General features: G+C 35.8%; 4 protein-coding genes across 4 annotated transcripts; 2 read left to right on the top strand and 2 right to left on the bottom strand.

Moving 5' to 3' along the window:
* Window positions 1-2,206: 2,206 nt before the first annotated feature.
* EV154DRAFT_429437 (uncharacterized protein) lies at window positions 2,207-3,340 on the top strand (the record flags this gene model as incomplete). The annotated part of the gene is made up of 2 exons (XM_051596467.1): window positions 2,207-2,411; window positions 2,505-3,340. 2 exons carry the CDS (start codon window positions 2,207-2,209, stop codon window positions 3,338-3,340), a joined length of 1,041 nt encoding a protein of 346 aa, XP_051452572.1.
* Window positions 3,341-5,240: 1,900 nt separating this feature from the next.
* On the bottom strand, window positions 5,241-7,723 carry EV154DRAFT_525463 (Cullin repeat-like-containing domain protein). Its single transcript, XM_051603276.1, has 7 exons — window positions 7,553-7,723; window positions 7,254-7,495; window positions 7,084-7,198; window positions 6,918-7,020; window positions 6,231-6,865; window positions 5,670-6,161; window positions 5,241-5,611 (listed from the first exon to the last, which is right to left on the bottom strand). Exons 2-7 carry the CDS (start codon window positions 7,286-7,288, stop codon window positions 5,372-5,374), a joined length of 1,620 nt encoding a protein of 539 aa, XP_051452573.1. The 5' UTR covers window positions 7,289-7,495; window positions 7,553-7,723; the 3' UTR covers window positions 5,241-5,371.
* Window positions 7,724-9,787: 2,064 nt separating this feature from the next.
* EV154DRAFT_429430 (uncharacterized protein) lies at window positions 9,788-10,806 on the top strand (the record flags this gene model as incomplete). The annotated part of the gene is made up of 4 exons (XM_051596466.1): window positions 9,788-10,063; window positions 10,143-10,261; window positions 10,313-10,438; window positions 10,518-10,806. Coding segments are annotated over 4 exons (810 nt in total), but the record flags the coding sequence as incomplete, so codon positions are not given.
* Window positions 10,807-11,285: 479 nt separating this feature from the next.
* On the bottom strand, window positions 11,286-14,835 carry EV154DRAFT_576901 (uncharacterized protein; the record flags this gene model as incomplete). Its single annotated transcript, XM_051606510.1, has 6 exons — window positions 11,286-11,552; window positions 11,714-11,746; window positions 11,902-13,100; window positions 13,181-13,341; window positions 13,403-14,101; window positions 14,168-14,835. 6 exons carry the CDS (start codon window positions 14,833-14,835, stop codon window positions 11,286-11,288), a joined length of 3,027 nt encoding a protein of 1,008 aa, XP_051452575.1.
* Between the last annotated feature and the right edge of the window lie 491 nt (window positions 14,836-15,326).

Consider the following 15,326-nt stretch of genomic DNA (forward strand, 5'->3'; position numbering starts at 1 on the left):
CTTCTGCTTGCGCTTCAGGGGTCAAAAGCTCGATTGATAAAAGATAATTTTTTTTGTGCTTTCCCTATTCAAGTGTGTTACTTTAGATCTGAAGGTCCGTCATTAGACAAATTGATTCTATTGGCATTGGTAATCCTATCTTGCCCGTCAGATGCTTTTCAGAGGGACTACTTAGGTAGATGAGAGTTATTGCTATATTTTAAAGCTCTTTCAAGCAGAATATATCAGTTCAAGTCAGATATAAATAGGTAAAGTCAAAACATACGTTGTTAATGTCTTTGTCACGTACATTTTTTCCAAGTAGCTTTTCTGACATCTTTTGATGCTAAGACAGTCTTCATACACGAGATCTTTGACCAATATCGTAACAAAGATGATATGTTCTAATAGGGATTCTATTGTATAGCCGTAGCATAGCCCATATTCAGCAAAAAACAAAAAGTCATAAAAAATAATTTTATAGACAGCAATCTTGCTTGCAAGAAAAATAAAATAAATAAGTTAGGGGCTGTGCTTATTTTTCATTCAATATTTACTGTTTAATAATGAGAATTTGTTTATGATAATGTTGTGATAGTTTACTCTATGTTCATCGCCTTTATTTGAATTAAAGGCTGCTATGGAGAGTGGATACAGCAGGTAAATTGGTAGCTAGGTTGAATATATCTAGCCCGATGTATCAAATGAGAAACGCCATGTGATGATCACAAAACATTGTCAAATTTATCTGGAGGTTAAAACGAATGAATTACAAATGTATTTAATATTTGTGTGTGATAATCAATCAGTACAAAAAAGGGGAAAGAGGGAAAAAGATAAAAGAGTCTGTCAGGGGGACATTGAACCACACAAATTGTCGAATGCCGAAGAGACGAGATAACGGTGAGTAAATTTCACTACCAGGGATTAATAAGAAATCTTATTGTTAAATCCACGGCGATTAAGACCGTGCTCTCTCCAATTAAAGTCGATCGTAACAATAGTGGTAGTTAGGCCAAGGCAAACAAACAAATCGGGAGGAAAAAAAAATTCATCGGAACCGACAATGTTTGTAAATGGTTAAACTTTTGACGATTCACAAACGTTTATAAATCGGCTAATGAATTATCCCCCGTTTAGAAAAGTTGATCATGAAGAAAATGTCATCTATATGGCAAAAGATTATTTAACAGCAGGTGATTTTCTCAAAAAAAAAAAAAAAAAAAAAAAAAAATGACATAATAATACGAACAATCCAGAATTTTCTGTTTGTAAGTGTTTGGCATTAGTAAAGAATCCCCTCATTTGATGTCATTGGTGACTTTGATTGGTTAACGAAAAATTAAATCATTGTACCAATTACCATTGGTATATGATGTTTTTTCTTTCTTGGAAAGGTACAATACTATTTGCACGTTTTGTCGCATGATAATCAAAGCAAATTACATATACAACGTCCTGAGAATACTGAAATGACATAGGTGAGATTTTTAGAAATATAAAAAACCTTTGAAAATTAGCTTATTGTTTATAATGGTGCAATAGTTAGAAAAGCTGCGCGGACAGTTTTGGTAATAACATTAAGGTTTTGAACAAACAAAAAGGGGGAAGCTCACGGAACTTGAATATGTTTTGTCATGGAACGACGACAGGATAGAAACGAATAAGAATGTCAATATTGGTTCATTGCGCCACCTTTTCACGAACGAGAAAGATACCCTAAAATAAAAAAGAATAACGGAACCTTTGCTTCTATGAATTTTTTTTGTTTTATCAAACATAATGCACTTGAAATTCATAAAGGCCTTTTTCTTCTTGAAAAAATTTAAGATTCGATCAGATCAATATGTTTGCTCAACGTGAAATTTTGACCAGGGCATGATCATCTCTGAGAGAAAAAAATAAAATAAAATAGGCCAATATCTTCCAGTAATTAAGCATGGTTACACTATTTTATTCGCCGGATTAAGCACCGGATATGAGCAGCGCCTGGGTATAGAGTGTATCTTCTGAGCGCCCATTATTAATATATTACACAGAGCTGACGAGTTAACCCGTTTTTTCCTGATATACTTTCTTATAGGACATGACGTTGGTTCCTGCTCGGAATAAGATTTTAGAGCTGTTCGTGTGACACTAGTTTACTAAATAAAAGCGTTGTTTTAAAATAAGTTTTCCTAATTTTACATTTTCTATTAAACACTTTTCTTCCCTTTTCTTTACACAAATGTTTTCCCCTATATATACTTCAGTTGAAGATCCGAGACGCAGTACTAGCAATGATTTCCCTCTTACAATAGACGATAAAGAAGTATTCAGACTTTCCATTGCATCTCAGCAATCTTCCACCACAACCACCACAGCCACAAGCACTTCTTCCAGTCAAAGACTAAGTGTGGCCAGTTGCGAAGATGATAATCATGTGGCTTATTGTAAGTATGATTTAACCTGATTGGACTTGTTTGTAAGCGGAATTAACTAAAGAATGACCCTGATTTTCTCTCTCTCTCTCTCTCTCTTTATAGCACCGTCAGCTATTACCCGAACAACCCTGTCACCTTCTTCACGATATTTACTATCCGGTTCAACAACTTCAGAAAACTTCAGAAATAAAGTGCTAAGTAGATTTGTACCATCGTCATCAAGTCGTCATCAAAAATCACTCTCAGAACCTACTTTTGATGTTATCAATAACAACATTTCATCACTCGTCGAAAATAGCAATGATACCACTATCATTGACCCTTGGTGTATGTCAGCCAAGTTTGCCATTGATAATTCAATCCACTCAGACTGGATGCACAAGTATGAGCAACCTTCCACATTTGCTTTCGGAAGATCCTGGAAAAGAAGATTGTTTATTTTGGTCGATCGAATTGTATTTATTTTTAAAACCGCCAAAGCAACTAATCCAGCAAGAGAGCATTTTCTATTAACAGACGACACATTTGTTTTTGTCACCGAAGAATTCAAGAAAGGCTATATTATTGAGCTACGAAAACCCTTATGCAAATGGTATATCCGATGTGATTCTGTCACCCAAATGAGATCGTGGTTAGAGTCCATGAAGAAGATCGTTGCATGTATCAAAATTGGATACGAGGGATTACTATCAACTGCTATATTATCATCTATTACATTAACAGATGATTACAGAATATTAATACCAACTGTAAATGAAGCTAGTAAAAAATTAAATCGACAAAGTTTACCAGTAAGACCCATTTCTCGCGTCCAACAAAGGCAATCATTAGCGGAAATACCAGACTGGGAAACCATCCTTCCTCCTCAGATGCCTCCTCCCCGTTCAAAACCACCGCCAGTACCACCATGTTTACCAACCGTCTCCGAAGATGATTAACTTTCTTTTTTTTTTTTTTCTCATCCCCGATATCACCTTATTATTATATTTTTCTCTCCTCCCCCTCACTCCCATTATTTTTATTTCCCTTTCACTTTTGTATCATATTGTAAATTTACTATCATTACTACCTCATTACCAATTGTTATGTCATTTTTTATTTTCGTAAATAAATAAACAACAAACTCTACTGTGCCTCCTAACAACCTCAATTTTACCGGATGTTTGAAAACCCCGCCCCCCTTTTTTTTTCTGAGGTTACATTGATCATCAGGTAAAGTCTATCATGATAGAGTTTACTCAAACGTCTGAACTTTTAAACTTTTTCTGATTTGTATCTACACTTACATGGTATTTTAAACTACAAATCTTTCTTTAATGAAAAAAAAAAAAGCTAACCCTTCTACAATTGATAGTATTTGCTAACTTACTGTTAAAACAATTTGTGAGCGTAACATCACGTACATGTAGAATGATTGTGACATATTACCTAAACCACAACTGTTTCTTTTATAACTAATCAATTAGTCCATCTTAATATAATAGTCTAGCCCTTGTTTATCACTCTTCTTGTAAATGAAATCGCTCTCTCACTTTTCGTTTTTAACCCTGTCCCTGTCCTATTTATTCAAACATCTCTTTACAGAAGAAATGCTGCCTTCTAATTTTTGAAAGTTATGTGTCGGTATTACGTTTAAGGTTGGTCACCCCAATAATACGAGCTAGGAAAGGGGAGGGGGAGGAGATTCAAGCAATACTCTTAGCTTTAAGCCAAAATTACTATGGGCCACAGACCTGCATGTACTATAAATAATGCGTCGTCTAAAAAAAAGATACATCCTTAAAATAAACACGAAGTAGAAAAAAAAAAGTTTATTTCCGTGTCAAAGGATATAACTAACATTCAATATTCCATATACTAGAAAAACGTCAAATATGCGTTCTGGTATATCCTAGCTGCTCGGATTACTTTCGAGGAGGGAAGAATTCTGCAAGAAAAACATGGAAATATAGTTAGCTTATTACATTAGAGAACTCATACCTTTATACAGCGCCAATAGAACCAAAAAAAAAAAAAAAACAGCCTTGGAGTTGCCAATGCTTTCAAAAAGGAACCCCACATACCCTGTTATTGAAAATAAGCCCTAAAATTTTTGACCAAACATATTTCCCCAAAACCCAATTATTACAAAATACTAGTTAAATTTAGCTTGGGACAATTTATTTTCAACAAAATGGACGGGATTTTCAAGCTTTCAGTAAAGCGAGAGTGGGAAGTACAATTATTGTTACTATTTTATGTAAAAAAGGGATATGTTGATGTGTTACCACAAATAGCGGAAGATTTATTAAAGTTGTATGGGTGCATCACCCGTTTTTTTTGTTGGGTAATCATGTGCGCTGGGATTTTGTGTAATAATTAGCCTGCTTGTAAGAAATCATGCTTGGTCATACAAATGGTGTACTATTTAATACACTGCTGTTTCCTTATGAAGCAACTACTGCCAAATCAGACAAAATCACCATTTTATTTCCATACTGGTGCAATGCTCTGTGGGGTAAAAAATGCAAAAGAAAGAAACATAACTCCTAGCACCGTAACATGAAACCAAAATGGTGTGTCAAAAGACGAGTTTTAAATATATATATATTTCGTAGAAAACTTGCAACATACACGTGAAAGTGCGTGTGGTTTAGGAATGAATACATTTTTTTTTGTTTTACTTGAAAAAAAGTGTTTCATAACAAGCAAACTGGCATGTTGTGTTTGATTCGATTATAAATGCTAAACGTCGCTGTTTGATGTCATAAAATCCGATTAAACGGTTTTAAGCAATTAAACATGTGCAAGATCGATAACTGATACGTTAAAAATGAATGATTAGTAGATAGTCCCAAATTTGATGGTTACAAATTTTAATGAACCAAATTTTAAACTTTTTTTTTTATTGGGTTTGCTAATTAGTTTATTGTTTTCGATATATTGATCTGTGTTATGTTCAAAAGAAACTCAAAGAGGAAAAAAAGAACCTAATAAGCAGTAGGCTCAAACAAATGACTTATCATTCTGTCCACCTTGTCTTTATCATAACGGATATATTTTGCAGGGTTTTTGGTGAAATCTGTGCCTTGATATTTATCCAAGAAACGTCCATACATGGGAACCAAAACATTCTTAACATCTCGAATCACTTGGTTTCTTAACTCTGTATCAGGAATAGCATAAGTTTGTTGAGCTCTTGAAATCTCTTCAAATTCTGCATTGAAATTCTAGTAATTTCCGAATTTTAATGAACACGCCAAGCCTGATTAATACTTTTTGTCCTACCTTAAATCGATCCTTGATTAGCTGCCTTTCAGCGTTACCCATTGATTTATTGATAGTGCCTCCTCTAACGTAAGTTACATCCATCAGATTTTCCACACAAGGCTTCCAAGACTCTTGATATGCGTCCAACTGCTTCTTTACAAGCTTTCCAAACTTCATTTCTGAGCCATCATCAAATATAGCATTCAATGGAGGAGATCGAATCTGTCGAAGAATATGATTGTAATTATTCAATAGGAATAAGGTAGCCAAAGTAGGCTTCTTGTATCCCCGGGATTTTAATTGTAGAGCGACTGTCATTTGATCCAATGCATCAACAAAGAACTTCTGTAATAAAGCAGCACCTAATGCTGATTCACCGACATGGACACGAGAAGTGTCTGCCATGACTTGGGGCGAAGGCATGCTATTCCAGCCGCCATCACCGACAAGAATCAGTAGCGGCTCAACTGTGTCACGCCATATATATAATCTTTTGAAGTAATTGAGGGTCTAGATATAAAAAAAAAAAAAAATCATGAGCGAATGAATAGTATATGCTAAAGGATAAAGCGCACTTACATTACTCGTCATTTCGTGGACTGTACCATCGCTACTAAGATTCATTTGGGGATTAACCTCTTTTCTACCACGGATATCCTCCATAAATTCATAAAAGTTTCGGAGAACAGTCAACTTGAATGCGTTCATCATCTCCTGAACGTCATTCAATGAAACAATTTGTGAAAGTTCATCAAGATAAGACATACATTCGCGATCGTACTTTTCAATTATATCAAAAACAAATGTTGTTTCAGTGTAATTCAATCTCTTGGCAATCGCGTTCAACTGTTTACCAGCCGCAATATATTCGGCTGTTGCAGGAATAATGGTTCCCTTCAATGCAGCAGCTCGTCTGGTCTCATTCCCCATAATTTGCTCGGCAAATTTGTACTCGGATTCAAGCATTTTGGTATAGCATTCGGTATACTTTAAAAATTCGCTGGATCCTCTTTCATACGATATGCCCTGATGTTTTTCTGATAATTGGACCGATTGAGATAATGGATGTAAAGAGCGGAGTAAGAATGAGGATCGGATATCTATATAAGGTTTGGTAAAGTCGACAGAGTATCCAATCTCCTTTTCAGAGGATGCAATGTATGTCGATAATTGTGATAACTGCTTCATCGATGTTGTCATCATTAGCTCACTATCTAATTATAAAATTAGTAGGAAATTGTATGTGCCAATGGAAGGTTTACGTACTGGAACTGAGCATTGTATTCACATCAACTGGGTTACTGACAGCTGACAACCATTTTCGAAATAATGTCTCCAGATGAAGCATACCGGTTTTTAGCAAATTTTTCTAATCAAAAGAAAAAAATCGTAAGTGAGAAGATTGACTACTACAAATGCTACAAGCCATTACCATATTGCGAACAGTTATATCGCATGATCTCAATTGACTCTTCTCTATAGAATCCACACCGTCCTTCAATCTTCCCATTGCTTTTAAATAAGGTAGGACATTATTTTCATCAGGACTACAAAAATGATGTCAATATCATCCCTTTCAACAGTTCCTCTCTATCTTCATACCCTTTGAAAATGAAACTTTCTTCTTTACTGGGCATATTTAAGCAATCCACAATATTCTCAGTCGCCTTTAAGGTGGCATCAATATCTAAACGATGAAATAGTTTGAGTGACTGAGATAGAGGTATATTGAGCTATATTTTACTGTTGGCAAGTTTGGTCAAATTTTGTGTTGACTTATGGATGGGTAAAATAGATGCTTCAAGCTTTAATAATCTGCCATCAAAAGAATCCAAAATGTTAACCTATACATTGAATGAGTGGAAAGGGAAAGCAATTACATCATGCCATTGAAAACTAACTAGTTTATTTGAAAGTCCATTCATTCGGCCAAGCTGTTTTTGGAGTGCATCCAAATCTGCAGCATCTTCATCTAATCTACCGCTACCGGTATTTAGACTGTAATGTATGCTTAGATGATTTATAGTAAATAAGACGACTTTCGTTTTCTTTACCTTGGCATTTAATTAAAGAGTGAAGGGATTATGTAAAAACTTAAAAGAAAGCCTGCAAACATAATTTAATTTTAACCGCCGCTAGAGTTTTCTCCTTCCTTGCGAAAACAGTATTTGGCATGTAAAATGTGCCCTATCTTGAAGTATTGGTTACCATTATTACCCCTTGTTACTCCGAGGTACTGGCTGATCTAGTTTGATATATATAAAAAAAGAGATATACAAGGCAGTAATGATTGCGAAGGTGTGTTGAAAAGGCCCAATCGTAAGACAGGCAACGAAAAGATAAGAAGACACTATTTAAGTATTTTGGATAGCGTATATCATGGCAAAAAAAAAAGAAAAGAAATACCGCCTGCTTTGTAGCAATATTCTTAATGATTAGTTAGCAATTGAGGTTGGTTGAAGTTAATGTTTTTAGGAAAAGGGCCAGTTGATATTTTTTTCTCTAAGCGGTGAAATGGACCGGTTGATTTTTTTTCTAAGCAGTGAAACGAACGGATGATGAGGAAAATCTTATGTGGTGGTTAAAAGCTGATGTATTTGTCTGCATATTCGCCTAAATTAAAGCCAATTGAATAGTTTTAGGCAATCTTAAAAGGAAAACCGAAACTCTACAAACTATTAGTCGAAGAAAAATTGTCTGATAGTATTGCTGAGGCATGTAATGTCATACCTCACCGCAAAATTTTAAGAACGATTTATTAAAAATTGACCGCAATCGCCATGATTGCGGTCAAAAATTGACCATATCGCATTTTTGGCGATAATATCCAATTTTGACCGCAATCGCCTAAGTTTAACTCCGAAAAAAAACAAATAGCTTCAAATATTGATTTTGTTATCCTTAGAGGTTAGGAATAAATATTAGAATAATATAGTCGAAAAAAAAAATATTTCTTTACGATAATTATTGATGATTTTATAAGAGAAACAAAACGGATGATTTGGTTCATGGACTGGGTTTGAGACTATGTATCACGTCAGATTTTTAGCTTTGATGTATGTGTATGATAATATAATTTATTTTTTTGTAAATATAGAGGTGTCCAGCCCCCATCCCATCCCTAAACATAAGGTAAACCAGTTAGTGGACTTCTGGCATCCGTGAAGGTAAGTTCAATATTCTTCTGTGCAACTAACTAAACCTGCTCTTTTTGATTGTAACCATTCAATTGTAATGTAAGCCAGTGATTATATTTGATTGTATTATACTGTAACACTGTAGTCTATAGATATAATGCATACAAAACTCTCGCTAGGCTAGGCTAAGGTAAATAAATAAGTGATTGTGACCTGTGTAAGCCACCCATTAATAATTTTAATTCTAAGTCCTGATTGTCCCCTAATGTATTTTTCTATGTGAGGCTTACATGATCTGGGAAATGTCTAGAACTCCGTATTTTTTTCAAACGTATTTTTTTTTTCAAATAAACGTACTTTTTAGAATCACGCGATAGTCTACACGTCGATTGACATGCCATATCATCTAAACTTCATGGGATGATCGATTTCTGTTTTCCATAAAAATCTGCTTCACTGTCATCACAAGTTACTACTGGAGCGCAGATAGACAACTACCAAGTTCTGATTTGCTTGGGAGGTTTTTGCCAATGTTTCTAATTTAAGTAAAGGCCCAAACATTATAAATGATGAAACAAGCAATTAAATCATTCTGACATAAGCTTGTTTATCAGCCTACAAATAAAGCTGGTTCCCACACTTTATTCTTCTCCTTTTTCTTTTCCCTTAACATACTTCTTTATCGTATAAAATTAACCGATCACGTAAAAAGGTTAGTTTAGTAGTGACTCTTGTCTCTTTGAAAAGAAGCTAAAATAAAAAAAAAGATATATTGTGATATTGCGGCTGGGGCTAGTCTTTGCTATAGGAGGGGTGACCTCCTATAGCAGGGAACTTGAATTTTTGGAAACTCAGAGGCTGTGAATGGCTGTGATTGCACTGTAAATAGTTTTATTTATACTGGCCTTCTGGTCTTGGCCAGTCTTGCTGTAAGTAGTATAAAAAAATACGTTTGAAAAAAATACGGAGGTCTAAACATTTCCCTTTAACAGCATTGACATATCTGCTCGATTTCATAGTTTCAGACAAGATGTAAACAGCCGCATACAGCAAGACATCGCTTTCACCGTTGAAGAGCATGTGCAGCATTTACTCGCTCTCTCCTCTATATTGTTATTGAAGCCAGCGCGCACCCACAAAGATTTGCACAAGCACATTGATCTCAGCACATGTGACGCACTTTGCCAGCATATCATTCAAAGTCATAAAATGACTAATCAGTCGTTTCCATCTGAAATAAAACTACAACTCGAAAAAATCATGATACAATTAGATGTGGTAAATTTGAGAGAGAAGCCAGAATAGAAAGATTAATAATTCTTATTTTATTTTATTTTTTGATCCATAATATTAGGACGGTGACCGAGGTGAAGCATGCACCCGCCTAGCAGCATCACGGCAAATTTCAGCCCTATTACAAGACGATGATGTCCTTAATCCTGTCAACAGAATTTTGCTGTCCGTCCAAAACATGTAAGTTTTTAGGCTCTGAAAATATCACGTCTAGTTCTAAATCATTAATAGGGTGGAGAGGCTGCCACGCAGAATCACTGAAGACGGGCCCAAAGAAACGGAACTTATTACCCAATATTTGGAAGCGATTCTCAGTTCTCTTTTTGAAGACTTAGATAACAATATAGAATTTCGATGGTAATTGAAACTTTTAGCTGGGATGAAAAAGGATATAATGGAGAGGGGACAATTTGATATTCATAACTTAATTGAATAGGACTTCTGTCAGTGATGACGAAAAACAAGCCAATGTACGACCTGACGCATCAATTAATAGAATTTATGGAGCAACGTTGGGTGACCGACTTGGTTGCGGAGAAGTGAAAGCGCAGTACCTGGCCCTCAATCACCGGCTAGTTGGTATCGATCTGATGCGTGTTGCAACTTTGGCCAAAGATACTTCTGATAAACACAAGTTGAAATCTACTCTTGCTTTCCTTGTAGTTGGTAAAACTATAGTTGCGTTCTATAGATCTATAACATTCTTATTCTGTATTACCACATAGGCAAAAATGCTACGTTCTACATAATTGATCGCGCCAAAACAGACCTCTATGCCATGTGTGAAATTGCTCATATCCAACTTCCATACAGTCTTGATCAAGTACCGATTTTTATTTCGCAATTGAACAAAGCTATCAACGTCATTAGTTGTTTTCAGAGTGTAGAAAAAGGCGATAACCATAATTATGCCCAAAATCCTGTAACATTGACTAATCACAGTATGCACCAGATCATTGACCCTAAAATCTCAAAGAAAAGAAAATCAATATCTAGCCATTACAACAATTAATTATTATCATGATCTTGTTCATTATATGAATATATTCTCTGGTCTGTCATGCACGTAGTATTTTACGATAAATCAAAATATATTAAAAATTGTAAATAAAACAGAGACAGTATTTGGGGATGTATACATTGTATAGACAAGTTTATAGCTACTGAACTACTAGGATATATACATATGTTTATTGATATGGTATCAACCTAGCTGGGACATCACAATACAGATACCATCAAAGTTGCAGCTTTGCAGCTTTGCAGCTTTGCAGCTTTTGTTCCAGCTTTGCAGCTTTGCAGATCTGCAGCTTTTGTTCCAGCTTTGCAGTTTTGCAGCTTTTGTTCCAGCTTTGCAGCTTTGCAGCTTTGCAGCTTTGCAGCTTTGCAGATTTGCAGCTTTGCAGCAGTGAAATGGACCGGTTGAATTTTCTTTTTCTAAGCGGTGAAACGAACGGATGATGAGGAGAATCTTATGTGGTGGTTAAAAGCTGATGTATTTGTCTGCATATTCGCCTAAATTAAAGCCAATTAAATAATTTTAGGCAATCTTAAAAGGAAAACCGAAACTCTACAAACTACTGGTCGAAGAAAAATTGTCTGATAGTATTGCTGAGGCATGTAATGTCATACCTGTTGTAATTTTTTACAAAGTTGGCCGTCTTTCTAAATTATACATTATTCCAAGTTATAAAAAAAACTCAATCTTGGGAAGTCAAAAAATATATACCAGTTATAGGTCAATTTGATTTAACTTAATGTGTCATTTTAAATATATCATTTTTTTTTTACAATTATGGCTGTAATCACTACGGTGATACGCGAGACGGTTCGCTAGACGATGGCTTATGCAATTCCTGGAAAATTCGATCATCAATATAGTACGCTTTTAAAACCAATTCGAGCATTTGGTTTCTTCCTTCCAAATGGCCCAATCTTTCTTGAAGATCTTTGAGAGTATCTTTTATATCCATAGCAGCATCCAAGATGGGTGTTTTAGAAAGTGTTTCATCCACGTCATGGTCGAGTTTTAAGCCTTCATCATCGAGCAACACATTTTCTTCTATTAGCTGCTCTTCGTGATCGTGATGGTTATCTGAGCTGTTTAACTCGTAGATGGACGAGAATCGTTGATGCACTGGTGTTACAAAGGGAACACTTTGCGCATCTGGAACGGAAAAGTATTTTTCAAGTATCCGTTGTCTTTTATCCTTTATGCTGGATCTGATGGTTGTTGTGTGAACTATTCCCCAAGGTTTGGGAGGTCTTGCTCCAAATAAAAATACTTGAATGGCTAATAGTATACCAACAATACCACCAACTACACCTAATGATGACACAATGGTTGTATCTCTTTTTTCTGTAATAATTCTCTGACTGAATGTTTTAGGAGATATAACAATATCACCCAGAACAACTGCTTCTTGTCCCTCTGTCTTGGCATACGTTCCACGGCTCATAGGCTCCGTATGAGTGATACTGAGTTCAGAAGTGTAAATATATTTGGGGAAGATACCTACAAAGTTCCACCAGCTGTCAGGGTCAATTTGATGCGTATACACCGTTTCGAATTGAATGTACATGGTAGAATCTGGGTGTACAGAGACAACACGGCTCAAATCATCACTTTTAGAGCCACTATTCGATTCGGACGCTAGCCAGTCATCCATGAATTTAACATCATATCCTGGTATTGTTTCATTGCGAAAAAGCACTCGATTTGGATTCTTGTGGGGTTCATAGAACTGAAGATGGACGGCTTGTTGAAGGTGATATGCAAACCCCATATGATAGAATCTTAGGACTGCTCTGTCTTGAGATACAACAGTGACATTAGAAATGCTGTCATATAAATGACACTGAGTATCTCCTGCTTGTTCTACAAACGATGGAGAGAAGAGGGTTCTATCAAGAATCGTCGTGTTCCCACACGCCACATCATCTGGGGCGTTAATATGGCTACAAAATAGTTGTGGAAAGTCTTGACCATAGACATCATTTATACTTAAGTAAGCCCATCCTGTATAACAGAATCGTATATCTTAAAAGTGCTTATTAGACGGAATAAATGGCATTTTGATATTCAAATAACTTTTCTACCTGGGAAAGTTATGGTGGTCACATCAATGGATTCTTCCGTAAATGAAACCGAGCTGTTGATGATACTATGCATGAAATACAATATGAATGAAAGCAGGATCAAAACGAGGACGCTTTTGGCTATAAACCCATAAAGTTGTGTAGAAAGCAGTTCACCAGCTCTGGGTTGAAAGTAAATAAATTAAGAACTACTTATTTACATTACTAACGCGTCATACTAACCTTCGATTCCAGATGTTTTTAGAAATAGCTTGAAGGAGATGAATATTTGTGTCCTTGATTCTTTTTCTGTTAACAACGAATGCAATTATGAAGCCAAACACCGTGGCTGTTAAAACAATAAAGATAATGAACAAAACTATCGATGTGCTTACACGATGCAGGGAAATTGAATTTACATTATTTAGGATTGAACTGAGCAAGTGTATGATAACTTCCTTATTATTCTCTGGTGCAAGATCAATACCATTTGGCATAATGCTTGGCAACGCGAATATATTTACATCTTTTAAATCAGATCTTTTTCGAAGAGAGTTACCAAATGCCACTATGAAATACTTGTTCCCGATGATGGCTGAAGATGCATAAGATCTTGGCTGTACGTGATAATTATCATTTCTCTCAGCCGTTGAGAGCCAAGTAAAATTTCTAATGTTGAGTACTCGCAATCTGGAGTAGATATAATCGCTACTATTACTACCCGTCTTGATTCCACCAAAAATATACGCAATTGTATTATTGGCTGATAGTTGCATCGTGGAACCCTCACAGGCAATTACATTGTCGTCGTTGTAATTTGTGATGTTGGTAGGAATCTCCCAAGACTTGTTGTAGGTGTTTAATACAAACATATACTGTGACCCATAATATCCTTCTATATCACTACCGCGTCCTCCCAAGACGGACCCAATATTGCCATTTCTAGATAATTTTTGTTTACTCCGGGTTAGTGAGCGAGAAGATGTATAAGTTGACTTTTCAACTTACGCAAGATTAAATGCATTACCACCGATGGGAAAGATATCAATGCTGTCAGAATTGGGCTGAATAATTCCATAATAATCATTTTTCATATCGTAGTACCAAGAAGGATTATCCCGTATACTTTCATTAAAAAAGCTGACACCACCAATGGTATAGATCAGTCCGTCGCCACCCAAAACAGTGCTATGTTTTGCTCTCATTGTAAACGTGCTGTTCATGGATGCATTGTATCTGGGCGTGGTAGAGTTGCTTGACCAGGTTAGAGTCTCGAAATCAAAAACAAAAGGACGCACAACTTGCATTATATTTTCTGAATCCTCTTCAGTAGCGTTAGCAAAGTCATGTGTCAAAATTAGCATGCGTGTTTCATCCATCATGACAGCGCCACAAAAGGAACAATTGGGACCGGCATTCTTTTGATCTACCATCGACATATTGACTATACCCGTGTCTTGATTGAAATTGTAACGGTACATATTGTTTGTATAGATGGCACCTAAACTTGTTCGGCCACCATAGACGTACATTGTATCATTCACCACCACGGTAGTTCTGCCGTACATTCGAGGACTGAACTTTATTCTAGGGTCATCGACTGTGACTGGGTAGTCTGCATGTAAGAAAATTGGATAGGTAGAAAGGATGAGTAATAGTGCTAGAAACCAGGGCATTTGGCTTAATTTGTAAAATTGTGGATTAAAAAAGAAAAATGAGGCGTTTTACATCTGTATATATTTACATCATTTATAAACTGATGTCCACTGAAAAGGGCTTAGACAGTCTTCTGAAAACAAGACTGCACATATACAGAAGTTTATCTTTTTTTTTTAAAAAAAATCACTGATGTGAATAATGTATTCGATATGAACTGAGCCTGCTGATCCTTTCTAGAAGCAGAATAAAGAACAAAAACAAACTTTTCTGGATAAGCCCCCCCATCCAGAATGAACGTGGGGGGGGGAATCAATTCTTATTTAAAAAAAATTAAGGGCTACAGGCCGGAATAATAACAATAGCTTTGTTCAATGCTGCATTACCATTATAAACGAAAGAAACTTCTAATTGGATGAATTAGCTTTGTGGTGGTTTCCTAGCTATTGTTTGTTACGGTTATTTAAATGTTTCTCAATATTTAGTTCAGGAATTACCTCTATTGTTAAGC

Source organism: Mucor mucedo, assembly GCF_025094135.1.
Source record: "Mucor mucedo strain NRRL 3635 chromosome Unknown EV154scaffold_142, whole genome shotgun sequence".
Lineage (NCBI taxonomy): Eukaryota > Fungi > Mucoromycota > Mucoromycetes > Mucorales > Mucoraceae > Mucor > Mucor mucedo.